Here is a 20,891-nt window from a genome sequence, read left to right on the forward strand (position 1 = left end):
GTGTGTGGTCAAAAGGAATGAATGATGTTTTAATTAGTGGAGGATATTTGTACATATGGGAAAATTGAGTTGATCTGACATTCATCATGGCTTTGAGTGAGGGAAATCCTGCCTTGCTAATTGATTGAATCTTTTGAGGATGTAACTAAGGAGATTGATGAAGGCAGGGCAGTAGATGTTGTCTGTTTAGACTTTATTAAGGAATTTGACAATGTCCCACATGGTAGGCTAGTCCATTGGCTCTTAACTGAGCTGGCTAATTGGATGCAGAATTTGCTTGGTAATAGGAGGCAATGTGGAGGTCAGACTGGGTGTGGACTCTTGATTGGAAGTCTATGATAAGCGGTGTAAGGGATTTTTGCTGTTTGTTGTATATTTTAAGAACGTAAATGTGAATGTGAGAGGAATAATTAGGAAGTTTGCAGCTGACACAAAAATTGGTGGTGGTGTAGACAGCAAAGGTTTGTCAAAGCTTTCAGCAGAATATAAATCAGGTAAAAATTGGGCGGATGGAATTTAATCCTGACAGAACTGTGGTGTTGCATTTTGAAAAGTTAAGTTGAAGTAGGACATATAACAGTAAATGACAGGGCACTAAGGAATGTTAATAACAGAGGATCTTTGGATTTCAATGTGACAACACAGGTAAATTGGGTGGTGAAGGAGACACATGATATGCTTGCCTTCATAACTCAGAGCAAAGAATATAAAAATTGGAACATTACATTTCTTTACAACATTAGTTAGCCACACTTGAAGTATTATGTGCAACTCTGGTCGCCAAACTATAGGAAGGACATGGTTGCACTTGGTGGAGTGCATAGATCTCAGCAAATTAAGCTGTCAGTCACATGAATTCAAAAGAGAAATTTACAGTTATGTACAACTTGTGCTCTGTGGGTCTTCATTACTGTAATTATTAAAATGTTTGTCCTGCAGTAAATCATTTGGAAGATGCAGCCAATCAATCTGTGAGAGCCCCTAGTCAATTTCAGTGTTGTGATGAAGCTTCTATATATTGTCTATCTCCAGTGTCCTTGAGAAACTTTGGTGAAATCCACATGATGAAGGTACTCTCACATTGCTGTTGGGTACCAACTTGCCAGATTGTATGCTGTAATAGTGAAGGAAGAGTCATGTATTTCTAAACCAGGAAAGTGAGTGGCTCATGTGCCATGGTGTTCCTTTGAGAAAATATAGGTAAATGATGCGGATTGGGAGACACAATTGAAGGTTCCTCTTGGACTTTCTACATTGTCTCTTGAAACAAGTAATTCTTGTGAGAAAAATTGACCAGTTCAGAGCTGCAAAACCAATCTCCCATTTAATGTGTAATATATTCTTCAAAGACTGCACAATTTATCTACTCATGTAATTAGTCTTTGTTACAAAGTCTAAAAATTAAATATAGTAGCTAATAGTCAGATATTTGTTATTTTATTTTTATTTGATGCAATTGTTTTCAATGAAATATCTCTATTGTTCTTGTATTACATTGGTATTAATGAAGAGGATACCCTAAAGACAAAGTCCAGACAGCCGCATACCCTCTTGTCTGCAGTTGATCAAGAGTGCAATTGCTGATGTAGACATTTTTGCATATTCATCCTGTTAAAGAATTCCCTGGAAGGACAGAATAATTTTTGATTGAAAAGATATGGAAAAAACATGAGAAACAGAAATTATGGATTGGAATAGCATAGCACAGTATGGGTCCTTCGGCCCACAATGTTGTGCCAACCTATATAAACCCATTCCACCATCAATCTAACCCTTCCCAACCTCACAGCCCATTACCCACTTTCTTATATCCATGTGCTTATCCAAGAGTCTTTTAAATGTCCTTTTTGTACCAGCCTCCACCACCACCTACCTCTCCCTGTGTTTAAAAAAAACTTGCCTCTGACGTCTCCACTAAATTTTCCTCCACTCACCTTGAACATTGGCCATTGCCACTCTGGGGAAAAGGTGCTGGCTGTCCACCCTATCCATTGCCTCTCATAATCTTAAATGCCTCTATTGCCACCTCTCATCCTCCATTGCTCTGGAGAGAAAAGTACTAGCTTGGTCAAGCAAAACATGTTCTCCAATCCAGGCAATATTCTGGTAAATTTCTTCTGTACTCTCTCTAAAGCTTCTACATCCTTCCTAATGAGGTGACCAGAACTAAACACAATACCACAAGTGTGGTCAAACTGCAAAATTACCTCTGGGCACTTGAACTCAGTCCCTCATCATATGCCTTCTTTAAGTTTAATATAATCTGATTGTACTTAAAAAAACCTGAAGAAACAGAGTCTCTCTGGACAATGGTGCACACACAATACACAATACACAATCACACAAATAATCAAAATAAATTATATATAAATATTTGGGATGATTTACATCCTTACAGAATACTGTTCATCACTCTTACAGCCTGCAGGAAGAAGCTTGATTTTGATGCTCCTGTACCTTTTTCTTGATAGTGGTAGGTTAATGATATTGTGCAGTGGATAGAAGGAGTCTTCTATAATTCCTTGAACCCAATTTTGATAATACTCCCATAAATGCCTCCATAAAAGAAATTAAGGCCCCAGTGATCCTCTCGGCTGTTTTAACGATTCTCTGTATAGTCTTCCAGTCTGACACTTTGCAGCTACCATACCATACAATGATGGAGCCAAACAGGACATTCTTAATTGTACAGCACTCCTGTAAAAGGTTGTCAAGATGATGGCTGGTAGCTTAGTCCTCCTCAGCCTCCTTAGGAAGTATAGGTGCTGCTGTGCCTTCCTGACAAATAAGGAGGTGTTGTACTGTAAGTCCAGGATAGGTCATCCCCTTATATGCATGCCAAAGAACTTTGTGCTCTCTACTCTCTCTCCATGATGGAACTGTTGATGTGTAGTGGAGAATGATTGACTTTCATTCTCCTTGGTCCACAATCATCTCCTTAACCACCATATCAACTTGCGCAGCAACCTTAAGAGATCTATGGACTTGTCCACGATCCCTTTGATCCTTCTCTCTGCTAAAAATCCTGCCATTAACCACATGCTCCACCTTCCAGTTCAACCTTTTGAAGTGAATCATTTCCAACTTTTCCAGATGGAACTCCATCTGTCAATTCTCTGCCCAACTCTGCATCCTGTCCATATCCTATTGTAACCTAGGACAACCATCTACACTATCCATGACATCTACCTTCCTGTCATCCGCAAATTTACTGACCTATCCCTCCATTTCTTCATCCAAGTCTTGATAAATTAAACAATGCAGAGGTACTAGAAAAACTCAGCCAGTTAAGCAGCCTCTGTGATGAATAATAACTGAATAACTGTCCACATTGTTTTTATAGGCACATGCTAATGTATTATTAATATATATTCATGATTGCATCTATAAAGGATGAATTCATATCAATGGACTTATATTCAAGTGTACTATGTTAACTTTTTCTTCAATTTGAACAGTTTTCAGTTAGATTATCTGGCTTCTCCAGTGACAAAGAAAGTTGATGGCATTCTCTGCAACATCATTTTTGCTGTCACAGAGATCAATTTTGGAATGAAATTAAGTTTTTTGTCGATTACTGTGATGGCAGCTGTTCAATATTTCAGCATCAAGATGAAGAGCGACGTCGCCAGCTGAGAGAGAGAGCTCGTCAGTTAATTGCAGAAGCTCGATCTGGTGTTAAGATGTCTGATCTCCCAGGCTACAATGAATTGTCTACAGAGAAGTTAAGGGAAAGATCAAAGACTGCTGGAGGTTAGTAACAGCCTATGTGCAACATCTCATTCAGTTATCAGTAATTTAATTCGCTAATATCTCTGTGCAAACCAAGTGAACAAAATAATTGAAATGTTGGCCCCAATATTAGTGGAGAGGGTGTTCAAATCAGAATAGGCAGTTCTTAATTTTCTGAGGATATGTTAATAAAATTGAACATTGTGAAATCATCACCCAATATGAAGCCTTCTGAGTGTAGCTGAAGATGCTTACACTTCAGCCATTGCTCTCAGGAATTCCTGTGATGTCCTGAATGAACCACCTGTATCAACCACATCTTTATTTATGCAAGGTATGACTTCAAGTAATGGAAAGCTTTTACCCTGATGCCTATTGGCTTCCATTTTACTGGAGTGATACAGCTGGTAAAGAAAATGTCACTTCCATGTCAAGGACAATTAATCTTCCCTGCCCTCACCCTTTAGAATTCAGTTCTCTGGTCTATGTTTGGATGAAGGGTGGACCACAGTTTTGAGTCAAGTAATGCTGACAAAACCCAAAATGACCAGGTTATTGATCATTGGCATTTTGCTAATGTGATTGATAGTAGACAGGTTAGATGATACTGAATGAGCGTGGATTTGTCCTAATTTTGTGGGTGAGCAATTTTCCATCTTGAGTTGATGCATGTGTTGCACCTTTAGTGGCACAGTTTGGCCGAGTGTCTGACTTATTCCAGAATCCAGTTGTTCTGTATTAGTTGTTAGCTGAACCAGTGTCCATTGCTTTTAATTCTTTTATCATATTGGCTGAACACAATAGAAATCTCAGAAGTCAAGATGGCTCACCCATTCACTACTTCTAGATGAAGATTATTGGAAATACTTATCCATTGGAACTCATGGTCATCAATGAAAATTAGAATATTCACTGGAACTTCCTCCTCTTACCCTTAGATGGCTTTTATCATCCACCACCTTTCATGGCTAGATGTAACAGAGTTTTGATCTGATCCATTGGCGATGGAATTTCTCACCATTGTCTTTTGCACATTGTATTTACAGTTCTGTGCACATGTCCCCTTTTGCAGCTTCCTTTGCTATTCCTGCTGCTGCTCCTGGCATGCCCTTCTCAATTATTGTTGAACTGGGATGAGGCTCCTGGCTTGAAAATAATGTTAAAGTAGCTGTGAAGCCAAGAGGGTCAGATTTTAATGAATAGATTATTTCTATGGCTGGTGCCCCCACAGCACTTCCAGACTGCTTACTATTTAGACGTTAAGTGATCGAGCAGTGGCATTACTTAGTTACTCTTGATCACAGACTTTAAAGTCCACCAGCTACCCAGTGTGCATTCGGTAACCTTTTTACTTTCAGTGTTCCTTTCAAGTGTTATTCAGCATGGAGTACTCGTATTGAACTATACTTGTGAGGTTCACAAGCTGAGGAAGAATGATACATGAGACAACTTTGCCCATGTTAGATTTGATGCCAGGAGACTTCAAGATCTGGATTTCATGTTGAGGATTATTAGAGCCACCCCTTCCTGTAACTGTCAGATTATTATCAGAATCATCAATGTTCTTCAGGGAAGGAAATCTGACTTTACCCAGACCCACAACAAATAAACCCATTCTTCACTGACTGCTAAACTCAGTGAGCAAATTACTCTTTTCAGGGGTAAGTGGAGATGATCCAGTGCTGCCTCCTAATTTTAAAAGAAAAATCTACTTCTTAACAGATTCCTCTTATCTAATTTTGCCAGCTATCTTGGAATATATCAAGCCATTGATCAAAAAAAAATGCTGTAGCTGCCAGAAATTCAAAACAAAAGCAGAAAAAAAACAAACACTCAGTAGGCCAGGCAATGTCTGCAGAGAGAAATGGAGCTGACAGCAACAGGGTGATGATTTCCCCCTTCCACGAAAGGCATAGTTAAAAAATGCCAAATCTGTGGCCTCACCCTTAAAACAGATGTGGGTTCAATCGATTTGGCATGGGATAAGCAACAGTACTGGGCAGAAAATATTCGAAGATCGGAAATGTGTGAATTATAAGTGTATGTGACAATAGTAATACAATAATTATGAAGCATTTCAATCTACATGCAGTTTAGACAAACTAAATTATCATAATTGAAAATCAAAAATTAAAGTGCTGGAAATACTCAAAAGATCAGGTTGCATCTGTGTTCAGATAAACAGAGTTAACAGGTCTTGAAAAAGAATCTCCATCATTTCTGTCACCTTTGTTTCACTTTCAATGGACACTATCTGATATGCTGAGTATTTCCAGCAATATGTTTTCTTTTAATCCTAATCAGCAGTAATTGCATGGAGGATGAATTTATTAACGTGTAAGAGTTGGGTTTTTATATCATCATGCTGAAGAAGTAAATCTGTTGTTGAGCAGTGTGAAGGGGTTAATTGAAAATCTGGTAGTTAAGAGGCCTTTAGGGAACAATTCTCATACTGCATAAACATGATAGAATTACTTCATAAAAATAGAAAATGACTGTTCAATCTGAAACCAGGATCATAAATCTGAATAAAACAAAGTACAAAGCATGGGGTGGAAGTAGGCTATGGCAAATAGAAAAAAATATTAACAGACAATAAACAAGCAAAAGCTTTAGATTTAAAAGTTATGTCCATCTATGTTAGTCACAAGAATCCAATAGGAAAGCAAGGTGCCTAATAATGACTATAAAGCGAAGTTTCTTGCAGATCAAATGAAAAGGCTCAGAATGTTACCAAAAATATAGGAATTGAGATCATTACAGATTTTAGCTCAGGAGGTCCAATGCACTGATAAAGGAAAAAGCAGAATACTAATATGAGGAATTAGAAAATTACCTTTCAATTAAGCAGATATTTTGTGTTTGCCTTCGCAGAAAGAGACACAAAATATCTGAAAAAAAAAGTTGAGAACTGCAGGTGAAGTGTGAATAAGAAATTTTGAAAAATAGTCTTGGTTAATCAAACTGAAACTGTCAGGGTATCACAAACTACTCCCAAGAGTATGAAGGAGATGGATAGAAGCTCAATGGAGGATGCAGGCAGGCTTCAGGAATGTTAAGTAAATGAAATGGAATGAGGAAGATAAAACGTTGTGTTAGAAAGTATGAACTAATTTACTTTAATTTTTAAAATTAGAAAAGCAGAATTTTTTAAATGTGGAAGTTTCAGTATCCTTGTTAATAAATCACTGTAGGTTAATATGGAGCTATAGCAAACAATTAGAAGCATAATGGTAGTACAAGAGGATATTAGTACAAAAGTAGAGTCAGCTTACTCCAACTATATAGGACCCTGATAAAACATTTAGAATATTCTGTAAAGAAGGATATAGAGAGTGCAGTGAAGGACCATCATACTGATTTCTGCAACATCAGATTTATGTATAATGAGGCCTTAAGTAGATTGGGCTACACTCTCAAGTTTAGAAGAATGACAGATGATCTCGTTGAAATATGATTCTATGGGACTTGACAGGGTCAGTGTACAGATGATGTGTCCCCAGGCAGGGATGTCAGAGTTTTGAAATGTCAGAGTTGAAAAGAATTGTCTTCCTCGACGAGGTGGTGAATTTTTGGAATTCTCTATCCAAGAGGGCAGTGAAAACTTAGTTGCTGATTTTATATATATATATATATATATATATATTAAAAAAATGTCTGAGCACTAAGTGTGCGAATGCAACATTTGTAATATAGCGAACAGAATCTTATTGAATGGTGAAACAAACAAGAGGCTGTGAGTTTTAGGGCGAAAGCTGCAAAAAATGAAAATCTGAATTTCCACGTGACTTTTATGAAAGCAACAAAATAATTTTTACTGGCTGAATTGATGTTTCTACAACAGGCATCTTTGACATCGCTTGGTTAACTCCAGACTAGAATCCACTGTGATGAGGAAGTCACATGAATTTTAGACAGGAATCAACCAATAACACGATCAGATGAGCTTTCCATATCTCTTTAACATGGATATCAACGTATGAGATATGGCTTAAAAAATAAAATTGGTCATGTCGAGTATATAAATATATTTTTTAGTTAATGCAGGAATGCAGTTGGGGCTATCATGACTTGGATGGCCAGTGGTGCATTTCTGAATTCTCATCCCAATCATTCCTCCCGGTAGATATTGACAAAAAATAATTAGTGGGAGTCACGTAATGCTGAGGAGGGAGTAGAAACAAAACACCAAAGCTCCAAGGAAGAAAACAGCCAAAAAACACTTCAAAAATGAAAAGAAAGCATTGGAAGAAAGAGAGAAACACTAAAGCAATGGGGAAGAAGGATAAAAAGATGATCTTAAAAGAAATTCCGACTCCAGCATCCCACGAGGATCAAGAACAGCGGCCTCATGGCAGGGAAGATGACGGAGCCTGCCCAAAGTATCCAGAGGTGGAGGAATAAAAGTTGGAGTTGTGACCCACCCCGTGGATAGACGGCCCGCCTAGATCTCATGCTAAAATCTCGAAGGCATTGAAACATGCATGCTGACAGGGCTGGAAAAGAGCACAGACACTGCTGGAGAGGAGACAATGCCTCCACTGCGAGGTGAGCCTCACGTGCAGAAAGATAGAAGGGCTGAAGGTGATGGCAGCATCAGGAGCGACAGAGGGGTGAAGGGGGCACAGGCAACAATAATCCTGCGCCAAAAGACAGACAGAAGCAAGGAAAAGGCGCAGTAGCGCCATAAAAGTGACTCTACCTGTGTGTGGAGTGGAGCGATTCTCATGGACAGCGGATGAAATGCAGCGGCGATGTGGATGACTCCAACCCGGCGGCAGCAGCGTGCGAAGCTATATGGAGGAGGAGGAGGATGGCTTGGCATCACAAACAGAGAGGAAAGAAAGAACAGGATGGAAGGAAACAGAGGGACTGGACCCTTTTATGAGGGATATTAAAGGAATGATGGAAACTGGTGGAGGCTTCTGAAAGCAGAATAAAGAAAGTTTTAAAAGATTTATCAAAGGAAATGGGAGAAATTAAGCAAGCTATAGGAGAAGAAACAGTTGAAAGGGTGGAAGATAAAATGGAAAGATTGGAAAGTGACAGAGATGCCTGGGTTATGAAGAAAGAAAAAATGAGAAAAATTAAGATATACTTGAAAATTTAAGTAAAAAAAATATAAAAATAGTAGGAGTAAAAGAGGAGGTAGAAGGGAAAGACCTAGTCTCGTTCTTTTGGGATTGGATCCCAGCGATATTGGGGAAAGAAAGAATAGGAGGGGACCTTCAGATGGAAGGGGCTTGTCAATCCCCTCTCCCAAAGCCAGGTCCAGGACAGCTCTGTCTTGATTAGCCTTACAAAATATCAGGACAGAGAAAACAGCCTGTGTACAGCAGCCATGGGAGCTAGAGAAAGGGGTGGCCTGCAGAATTTGAAGGTGATAAAATCCTCCTCTTCTATTTAAGCATGGCACTCCTAAAAAAATTGCGAAGCATTTGACCCAGTTAAAAAAGCATGAATAAACAATCGAATTGGGTTTACTTTATCAAACCCAGAAACCCTGAGGATATTTTTGTCTGGGGATGGAAGGAAATTCTTTATGGAGGCCAAAGAGGCACTAAAATATGTAAATACCCTGACTGCTGCCCCAAAAAAACTCACAGGGAGATGGCAAGAGAAATAATTAAAGGAAAAGAACTTTGTCAATAATTAGCTGTAAATACTGTACTATAGAAATAAATGTTACACTTTGTTTATCAAAAATGTCCTTGTTGAAAAAAATAGAGAAAAACATTTGTTGTGAGTTCCGGAATGACCAAGAGGGTGGGAAGATGGGTGCAATGCCCCTGCTCCAGGATGAGAAGGGAAATGACCCCAAAAGTTTTTGGGCTGGAGCCAGGAATGAAGGGATTGATGAAAAGATAATGCGTTATTTATTTGGTTGTTTTATTTAACCTTTTGTTTTAGTTTTCCAGAATTAATTTTGAATGTGTTCGGCAGAGCCAAGTGGCTTAAATGGGTAATTGAAGAGGAAGAGAGTCTTAGCACCTGATTTAAAAAAATGCAGGTGGATGTGGCCTTTTTACAAGAGACCCATCTACAAGCAATGAGCATCAAAAATTAAAAAGAGCTTGGGTGGGACATGTGATAACATCCCCCTTTAACTCAAGGCTAGGGGAGTAGCCATTTTAATGGGGAAAAATGTTCCAGTAAAGGTGGAAGACACAGTCATAGATCCAGCAGGAAGATTAATAATAGTACACTGTCAAACATATTCAGAACTCCAGGAACTAATGAATATATATGCTCCCAATTTTGATGATGGAAAATTTATACAAAATGTCTTTTAACACTTGGCAGAAGGACAGGGAAATGTCTTAATTGGAGGGGATTTTAATTTTTGCCTGTATCTGGTTTTGGATAAATCTGCGAAAAAAGTAACAAGAACGAGGGCAGCGAAAACAACTCTAGCCCTCAGGAAAGAGTTAAATCTGGTGGACACTTGGAGGCATTGGCATCCGAGGGAGGGAGATTACTCCTCTACTCGAAACAACATGACTCTTACACCAGAATTGACATATTCCTAGCCATGGCCTGGCTAAAGGGCAGAATTATAGAAACTGAGTACATGGCAAAACTATTATCAGATCATTTGCCTTTGACTTTAACCATTGTCATGCCAGACAAACCAACCACGGCATGCAGATGGCACCTTAATCTGTTGCTATTGAATTTTATAGTTTTATTAGAGCTCAAATAGAAATATTTTGCAAAACAAACTGTACCTCTACTGCCAACAAATTTTTGATATGGGATACATTGAAAGCCTATCTGAGAAGTCAAATAATCAGATATACTAAAGGCATTAAAAAAGTGTATATAAGGAAGGTCAAGAAATTGGAGGAAGAATATAGAATGCTAATAAATAAAAAGCTCAAGTACAATACTGTGCAAACATACAAGATGAAAAAAGTAATATTGAGATCCAAACAAAGGTACGAGGAACCAGGGAGAAGAGCCCATTAAGGTACTGCCTTGGCAGATGAGGTCAGAGGAAGCTGCAAGGTCAATTAATGCAATCCAAAAAGAGGCAGGTGAAATCTCTTATAAACCAAAAGAAATAAATGAAACATTTAGACTAGTCGTTCTCAACCTTTTTCTTTCCAGTCACATACCACTTTAAGTATTTCCTATTCCATAGGTGCTCTGTGATTAGTAAGGGATTGCTTAAAGTGGTAGGTGGGCGGAAAGAAAACATTTGAAAACCACTGTTTTAATCATACCTAATTGACTCGTTATGGGCATGGTTTCGTAACTCCAAAGGAAATGGGCCAATGGCAATTTTTCTCAAGCAAAATGTTTCAGTAACAATTAGATCTAGAGCAATGGTTCTCAACCTTCCCTTCCCACTCACATACCACCTTAACCAATCCCTTACTAATCACAGAACACCGATGGGATAAGGATTACTTAAAGTGGAAAGAAAAAGATTGAGAATCACTGATTTAGACTGTGCTATATGCAACTATATAAATCTGAATCAACGGGCGATTTCTATAAAATGGAGGAATTTCTGTCTAATTTGGAATTATCAAATAGAGCCCAAGGAGCAGGAAGGATTAGGTACTCCCTTCTCTGAGGAAGAAATTGTAAAAGCACTGAGCTCACTACAAACCAACAAGTCTCCAGGAAAGGACAGGTTCCTCCTAGAATTCTATGCAGAATTTAAGGACCACTGTTCATGGACGTGGTGGAACAGGCGGCTGAGGCTCATACTCTCCCAGAGACTTTTTCAATGGCCACAATTCTGGTAATTTCCCAAAAGGATAAAGATCCACTAAAGGTGTTTTCCTATAGACCAATCTCACTTCTGAATACGGATTATAAAATAATCTGCAAACATAGTGGCTTGGTATTTGCTTGATGGCAGGTAGGGTTTGTGCAGAAAGGACAATTGGCAGTAGGCTACTTAATATAATACATTTGGCACAGTCAAAGGTGGATCCAAGTATAGCCATGGCACTAGACACAGAAAAAACTTTTGATAGACTGGAGTGGGATTTTTTTTTGGTTAAAGTGCTGGAAAAATTTGGGTTGAGATAATCATTCATATATTGGGTTAAGGCGTTATACCGTAAACCTTAGGCCAAGGTTGTTACTGATGGGCAAATATCTTAAGCCTTCCCTAGGTCTAGTAAAAAGGCTTTTCCACTGTCCCCAGCTTTATTCATATTAGCTATTGAATCATTAGTGGAAGCCATTCGCCGGGATCCATGCATCAGGACATTTGGAGTGGGCCAGGAAGAACACAAAATTAACATATTTGTGGATGATGTGTTAATATATTTGTCAGAACTAATAGGGTCGTTGACCAGGTTACATACTATACAGGAAGATTATTGTAAAATCTCAGGATACAAAATCATTTATGATAAGAGTGAAATAATTCCACAAACAAAAGGGGATTATGAGAAGAATCAATGAGAGAGTACATTTAAGTGGCCACAAAAGGGGATTAAGTATCTGGGGATAAGGGTTGACAAAAGTCTGCAAAATTTATATAAACCGAACTATCTCCCTTTGCTTAGGTAGACTGAGGAGGACCTACACAGATGGACACACCTACCCATAATGTTGGTGAGCAGGGTTAACTGCATTAAGAGGCCTACAATACCTCTTTCAATCTTTGCCCATGCCATTGCCCCAGAGTTTCTTTAAGACCTTTAACGGATATGTGAGACAGTTTATTTGGAAGAATAAGGTAGCCAATCTCCATGGAGAAATTGACTTGGGATTATAATCTGGGAGGATTGAGGCTTTCAGACTTCAAAAAATACTGTTGGGCGGCCCAGTCAAGGTTTATCGCATCATTCTTTCAGGAGGACGATTTACCTTCCTGGGCACAAATTGGTCTACACATAGTAGGGGAGAAGATCGCAGGAGAAATTATGTACAAATGGGACACTAAATTAATAATCAAAAAAAAACAGACAGCCCTATATTAAAGCACATAATTCAAATATGGCAAAAGATAAACCAGCTTATTGGGTTAAAAGTAGGGCTATCTCCAAAAATGCCCATAACCCAGAATAAATTAATTCCTATGACCATAGGTAGCAAGATCCTGGACACCTGGTGCCAGAGAGGGATCAAGTGTATCGAGGACTGTTATGAGAAGAGGCAGCTCATGTCATTTTTGCAATTAAAAAATAAACTTGATTTATCAAAGACCTTCTTCTGCTACCTTCAATTAAAGTCTTTTCTGAGGGACAAACTAGGCTTAGCTATGGCCCTGCCGCTGTGTAGTGACATGGAGGCTCTAATTTGAAGGGGGAATCACACATTAATTTATTTAGGCTGTGTATCTCTAGTTCCAAAATTAAGGCCTGAAACTGGGTCTCCATAAATTGAGGAAAAGATGGGAGTCAGACTTAGGAACAACAATTCCTAAACGATGTTGGTCTGACTTCTGTCAGGGTGGCATTATGACAGTTATTAATGCCAGATATAGGCTGGTGCAAAAATTGCATAAGATAAAACCATAAATCTCAGAATTATGTTTTAGATGTGGCATAGAGTCAGGAACCTTTTCCCATTCAACGTGGCTATTTGCCAAAGTTAAACCCTTCTGGGTAGAATTAGGGGACACTTTGGAAAAAAATTTCAGGGGTGGAGTATCCACAGGAACCAGTGCTGTTCTTACTGGGGGATATTATGGACATGGTGGTGGCCAGGAAATGCATAATGGTTACCTGGAAATCTGACTCTCAGCTAAGCACAACGCAATAGAACATGGAAATGCAGAGCTGTGTCCTGGAGAAAATTACCTATAACTTGAGAGGAAAACACAACACGTTTGTTAAGGTGTGGCAGCCATACTTGTGATACATCGAGGGGCTCAATGTGATTAGCTTTCCCCATGCCTCTCTCAAAAGGATACAGTGGACAATAAGTGTCCACAATAGGCTCACACAAGCCCTGAAATGCTAAAAATAAGGAGGTAATTTAGAGGCTAAGCCAGCACCCCCCCCACCCCCACCACACACACTTTTTATATATATAGTGTATTTGCATTGTTATTTTGCCAATGAGGGGAGAGGAAAGGTGAGGGGGAGGAAGGGAGGGGGAATAGATAAGGACTCAATATAACTTGATCTGTAAAAGGGGAGTAGTGATCCCCTGTGATGTTTGTAAAGTTTGAGTCTGTAAAATTAAAAATAAATTTTTCAAAACAAAATTAGTGTAGCACCAACATCCCACAACTTTCTGTCATCTTATGCATTGATTAAGCAAGTACTGAAATAGCCAACTTTCCACTTAAACATAAAATGTCCTTTGGAATGTAGGCCATATGGCAACCCTGATTTTGTAGTCCCAAGCTCTGCTTCCCTCAGATGCCTGAAACATTTGAAATTAAATCAACCAAGGTTCTGGTTCAACTTTATTATTGTATGTACCAAGGTGCAGTGAGAACATTTGCTTTGCGAGCAGTCCAGCTTGTCAACCCATACATAGTACAGTAATTAAAACACAGTACTGAGTGCAAATCAGTTAATGTAGGGAAATTGAAACATTATTTTACCAGTGTGAGGTTCATTCAGGAGAAACTGCCCTTGAATCTGGTGGTACGTGATGCCACACTTGTGAGTCTTTTCCCAGACAGGAGTCAGATGAAGGGACTATGACTGGGACGTGATGCGTCTTTTATGTTTTAGCTGTTTTTCCAAAGCAACGGGATGTAGTTGATGGAGGGGAGGCGGAAATTGTGTAATGGTTTGAGAATCTACAGCTTTTTGATCTTCAAAGTGTGCTAATTTAGATTGCCCAATCTGTATGTAGATTGACCTGTTCCATGAAAATTGTATTACCATTGCCACATTCATTTATAATTCACAAATTTACTATCATCAAATGTTTTCTGTGCCCTACTGTTGCTTAACTCTCACTAAATTAATTTTACTTAATGAGTTAACATTCTTATCTACTGTTTTTATCCTATTCTTTAATGTACGTAATATTGCAACCCTACTGTTGTTCACTAAAGCTGTGTCCTGTATTTGAAATGAAGAAAAATTATTTGTATTTTTCTCTAGTTTCTCCATTCAAGTTTTGTCTGGGCTGATCTGTCCATAAAATTGTTCTTCTGCTCCCTTAGAGGCTCTGATGGCTCAGTAGTTAGAGCCCTGGTCTTACTCGCTAGGGCCTCATTTCTGTGAGGAGCACTGGACAAAGTGGTGACTCTCTATCTTCCTTATAGTAGACATAGTTAAATAATTTCATGTATGTTACATTCTAAATGTAGTATTACATGACAATAATGAAACCTTTACCTTTTGACACTATTCCCATTGAAATACTGGTTTCCTTCCTTGTTCAAATTTTACCACAACATCCTTCTTTAAAAAAAATCTTGCCCATTCCATTCTTGTAAATCTATTTCCAACCTTCCTTTCCTCTTTGGAACCCTTTGAATGTTGTAGCACTTGAAATTCCATAAATTTCTTATTTGACTCCTACGATTCAGATTATGGTGCAATACTAAAACCATTCATGCAGAATGTCAATTTGCTGTGTTGTGACAAATTTTGACCTGTATACAAATTTTGATCCAATTGACCACATGATTCTCCTCCATAACCACTGCATCCATGTCATTTGGCATCTAACTCTGGATCTTTATTATCTGACAATGGAATGACAGTTTTCAGATATATGCTGATAGCCCAAAGTTTGTCCTTGGCACCTTTCTTCTTCTCCCTCTGCTATCTCTAATAATAGAGAAAAAATGTCCTTCAGTTAAATGTTGACTCAAGGGCTCAATCATTGCTCACTACCCTAACATTGTTCAATTATTCCCATGCCTTGGCTCTTCTGCTGAAATCCTCATCCATTCCTTTTCTCCCCTGCTTTTTGATACCAGTGCAATCTTGGCATGTCCCCCGATTTTGCCTTCCAAAATCATACTCTGTTTATCTTAATTAATGCCGTGTTCCATTCATCCATGCTGGACTGGGAGTAAATAATGCATAGTTTTAGGATTCTAGTCCTTATTTTCAAATACCTTTATTGTCTTTACCGTCCTCTTCTCCATAATCTTCTTCAGCATTCCAATTTTGACCTTTTGATTGCATCTTGTTTTGCTGTCATTCATCACCTTGGCTTTGTTATTGAAGGCCCATACTCAGGGAATGTAATTCACTTCCAAAGCTCCCAAACACTTTTTTTTCTTTTCAAGATGCTCTTACAACCTAGATCTTTGACATGGTTTTGCTTAATATCTCCTTAATTTTGCTTTGGTTATGCTCTTTCTGAAATTGTTCTACCCATTAACCCAGTACTTAAACTGAGAAACTGCATGAATAAAGTTTTCTACCAGCAATTGAATCTCAAATACAGGCAGGAAAATCAATTTGTTGGACATTATGTTGATTTTTCTCTTTAGAGTGCGTCATTTGACTGATGCCTGTTTTCTTACGATTAATGTTTTATTTTTATAATTCTGCAAGAATTGTCCTGCAATTCTTGATATCATTAGATATGTATTGTGTGGGAAGGGAAAAGTTTGGTAGGTTTAAAGAGCAATGAGTCTGGACACAGGCTGAACATAGGAAGGATCTTTATTAAAATACATGTAAGGGGATCGCAACAGAGATAACACACACAAGTACTACCAATAACAAAGCACAATATATTCAGTCACATCGGACTTAACACTACTGATAGAAGTGTGAACAGACTTCTAACAACCATTGCTTATCTAACAGCCCTGATCTCTGTGTGGTGCACACCTTACCAATGACTCATCCAGTGTTGTTCACAGTTCTCAACCTGGAGTGGACCAGGGTTCATCTTAGCACTGAAGAGCAAAGAGGAAGAGTTACTGCACATAGAACATTGAACACTACACCATAGTACAGGCCCTTCAGCCATCTGTGTTGTACCAACCCATATATTCCTTTAAAAAATTACTAAACCTTCCCTATCCCATAACCCTCTATTTTTCTTTCATCCATGTCTCTGTCTAAGAGCCTCTTAAATGCCCCTAATGTTTCAGCTTCCACCACCATCCCTGGCAAGGCATTCCAGGTCCATACAACTGTCTGCATGAAAAACCTACTCTGATGTCTCCCCTAAACTCTCGTCCCTTCACCATGTATATAGGTCCTCTGGGGTATGCTATTTCTGCAATGGGGAACAGACACTGGCTGTCCACCCTATCTATGCCTCTCATAATCTTTTCAACCTCTTATAAGTCTCCTCTCATACTGTCAGTATTTTAAACTTGTTTGTTTACTGGAGTATTTGCTTTTTTTCTCAGTAACTTGTAAATAGCACTATTCTTTGTACTTCTCGTTAGATGCTAATTGCATTTCATTGGCTTTGTATCTGTACTTGGCACAATGACAATAAGGTTGAATCTAATCTAATCTAATCCTTCTACTTTCCAAAGAGAAAAGTCACAGGTCTGCTTATTTTCCAATCCAGGTAACATCCTGGTAAATCTCCTCTGCTCCCTCTCCATAGCTTCCACATCCTTCCTGTGACCAAAACTGAACACAATATCCCAAATGTTGTCTCACCAGAGATTTATAGAGTTGCAACGTGACCACTCTACTCTTGAACTCAATCCCCCTATCAGTGAAGCCCAGCATCCCATACGCCTTCTTCACTATCCTATCAACCTGTGTGGAAACCTTGAAAGATGTATGGATTTGGACCCCAAACTCCCAATGTTCATCCACATTCTTAAGTAAATTACCATTAACCCTGTACTCAGACTTCTGGTTTGTCCTTTCAAAATGCATCACCTCACACTTATCCGGATTGAACTCCATCTGCCATTTTTCCGTCCAACTCTGCATCTTGTCTATATTCTCTTGTAACCTTCGACAACCTTCAGGTCCATCCACAACTCTTCCAACCTCCGTATCATCTGCAAACTTACTGACCCATCCTTCGGCTTCTTCATCCAGGCCATTTTTAAAAATCACAAAAGGGCAGGGGGTCCCAGAACAGATCCTTGAGGTACTCCACTAGTCACTGACCTCCGGGCAGAATACTTTCTTTCACTATTACTCTCTGCTACCTGGTAAGCCAATTTTTGTTTTATCCACACAGCCAAGGTTCCATGGATTCCATGTCTCATTACTTTCTGAACAAGTCTCTCAAGGGGGACTTTGTCAAATGCCTTAATAAAATCCATGTAGACCACATCTACCACCCTACTCTCACCAATTTCTTTTGTTACTTACTCAAAAAACTCAATTAGGCTCGTGAGGCACAACCATGCTGACTATCCTTGAGTAGACTGCACTTCTCCAAATGTTCATAAATCCTATCCTTAAGAATCCTCTCCATTAGTTTGCACACCACTGACTTAAGACTCGATGATCTGTAATTCCCAGGATTCTCCCTATTTCTTTTTTTAAACAAGGGGACTACATTTGCCATTTTCCAATCCTCCGGCATCTCCCCCGCAGCCAAAGAGGACTCAAAGATCGTAGCTTCTGCCCCAGATCTCTCTTCTATCACTTCTCACAGCAACCTGGGTATATTGAGTCCAGTCTCGGGGACTTATCAATCTTGGATGTTTTTAAGAAGATCCAACACTTCCTCTTCCTTAATTTGCATATTGTCCAGCACACGTCTGTTCTATTCCAACCTCACCCTGGTCAAGGTCGTTTTCTCTTGTGAATACTGAAGCAAAGTGTACATGGAGAACCTCTCAACATTCACCTCCAGGCATATGTTGCCTCCTTTATCTTTTAGCGGCCCCACCTTCACTCACTTCATCCTTCTGTTCTTCACAAATGTATAGAACACCTTGAGGTTTTCCTTAATCCTACATGCCAAGGCCCTCTCATGCCCCCTTCAAGCACTCCTAAGTCCTTTCTTAAGATCCTCCTGGCTACCATATACTTCTCATAAGCCCCTCCAGTTTCCTGCTTCCTCTATCTCAGTAGTTCCCAACCTTTTTCTTCCAATTCACATAGGTGCTTTGTGATTGGGATTGCTTAAGGTGGGATGTGGGGTAGAAAGAAAGAAATTTGAAAACCACTGTTTTAATCATGCCTAATTGAAATGTTATGTGCATGGTTTCATAACTCCAAAGGAAATGGACCAATGACAATTTTTCTCAAGCAAAATATTTCAATAACAATTGGGTCTAGAACAGTGGTTCTCAACCTTCCCTTCCCACTCACATACCACCTTAAGCAATCCCTTACTAATCACAGAGCACCAATGACATAGAGAATACTTAAAGTGGTATGTGAGTTGGAAGAAAAAGGTTGGGAACTATATGCTTCTTCTTCCTCTTGACTAGCTGCCTCACCAGTTTCATCAACTATGGTTCACTTTTCTCCTTACATCTTTTCCTTGTCCCAGTGGGACAAGCCTAACCTGAACCCAGCACGTCGTCCCTATCTTCCTCCAAATTAGTTCTGTGCTTTCACCCTTGAACATCTGTTTCCATTTTACTCTTGCTAGTTCCTGCTTCATCCCATCATAATTAGCCCTTCCCCAATGTTGTCTATTTTTATATTTTTCCATGGCTATGCTAAAGCTCAGGGAGTTGTGATCTCTCTCACCAAAATGCTTCCCCACTGAAAGGTCCACCTACTGACCAGATTCATTACCTAGAATTAGATCCAATTTTGGCCTCTCCTCTCAGCAACTGGTCAGGAATCCCTCTTGGACACACCTGACAAATTCAGCTCCATGTATCCCTCTTGCAGCAAGGTGATGCGAGTTAATAGTAAGGAAGTTGAAATCACCCATCACTGCAACCCTGTATTTCCTCCACCATTTCAAAATCTGCCTGTTCATCTGCTTCTCAGTGTCCCGAGGGCTATTTGGGGTCCTATAGACTACTCCCAGCACAGTGATTGCTCCCTTCCTATTTCTGAATTCTACCCACACTGACTCAGTGGACATTCCCTCTACAGCCACCTCCCTTTCTATAGCTGTGAAATTATTCCTGAGCAGTTATGCTACTCCTGCCAACTTCCCCCCCCTTCCCCCCCCCCCCCCCCTCCTTACCTCTCATCCTATTCCTTTTAAAATGCTAAAACTCCGGAACCTGCATTAGCCAACCATACCTTTCCTCCAGTCAAGACTCTGTAATGGCCACAACATCATAGTTCCACGTACTGATCCATGCTCTAAGTTTGTCCCCTTTATTCCTAAAGTCCTAGCATTGAAATAGACACATTTAAATCCCTTTAACTGGTTACATAGTCCCCTTCCTGTCCTTCCTCACAAACTTAGGACACATAGCATCATGTTTTTGACCTTCTTCCCTATTCTCTGCACTCATATTCTGGTTCCCACCCAACTGCCAAGCTAGTTCAAACTCTCCCCAACAGCTCTAGCAAACTTGCCCGGCAGAATATTGGTCCCTTTCCAGTTCAGGTGCAGCCCATCTTTTTGTACAGGTCAGACCTTCCTCAGAAGTGATCCCAACAATCCACAAATCAGAACCTCTGCTCTCTGCACCAACTCTTCTGCCACACCTTCTTTTTCCTACCCTCTTTGGTGCCTGGCAAAGGCAGCAATCCCGAGATTACCACCACTGAGGTCCTGCTTTTTAACTTCTTACATAACTCCCTATGTTCCCTCTTCAGGACCTCATCATTACTCCTATCTATGTCATTGGTCCCCACATGGACCACAACATCCAGCTGCTCACCCTCCCCCTTCAAAATGCTGACCCTGACCCTGGTCATTCACAAAACCTCCTGTCTGCTTGCCTAACCAACAAGTCCCTCGTCACCATGGCTCTCCTCTTCTCCCCCCTTCCCATCTAAGCTGAGGGGCCAGCCTCTCCACTAGAGATGTGACCATCACCCTTGTCCCTGGTAGATCGACCCCCCCCCCCCCCCCCAACAGTATCCAAAACAGTATACTTATTGTTCAGGAGAATGGCCACAGGAGTCCTCTTCATTGTTTGCTTATTCCCCTACCCTTCACAAAATCTCTACAGAGGTGTGGTGGAAAGTGTATTGACCGGCTGCATCAAGATCTGGTATGGGGACACCAATACCCATGAGTATAAAGCCCTCCAAAAAGTAGTGGACATTACAGGCAAATTCCTCCCCACTATTGAGAACATCTACAGGGAATGGGAGGGCAGAAGCAATCATCAAAGAACCATACCACTCAGCACAGGCTCTGTTCTTGCTGCTGCCATCAGGAAAGAGATATAGGTGCCACAA

The 20,891-nt window shown here is 39.8% G+C and overlaps 1 protein-coding gene across 15 annotated transcripts in view; it reads left to right on the forward strand.

Moving 5' to 3' along the window:
• ehbp1 (EH domain binding protein 1) overlaps positions 1-20,891 on the forward strand; it is a 561,098-nt gene that overhangs the window by 423,948 nt on the left and 116,259 nt on the right. For all 15 annotated transcript variants that reach the window (XR_011355819.1, XR_011355820.1, XM_069931681.1 and 12 more), the window contains one exon: positions 3,606-3,753. Coding sequence is in view for 13 of the 15 variants with exons in the window: in XM_069931681.1 (XP_069787782.1) it covers positions 3,606-3,753 (148 nt within the window). In the remaining 2 variants the exon portion in view is untranslated. The remainder of the gene's footprint in view (positions 1-3,605; positions 3,754-20,891) is intronic.

Source organism: Narcine bancroftii, chromosome 4, assembly GCF_036971445.1.
Source record: "Narcine bancroftii isolate sNarBan1 chromosome 4, sNarBan1.hap1, whole genome shotgun sequence".
In the NCBI taxonomy this organism is placed as follows: Eukaryota; Metazoa; Chordata; class Chondrichthyes; order Torpediniformes; family Narcinidae; genus Narcine; species Narcine bancroftii.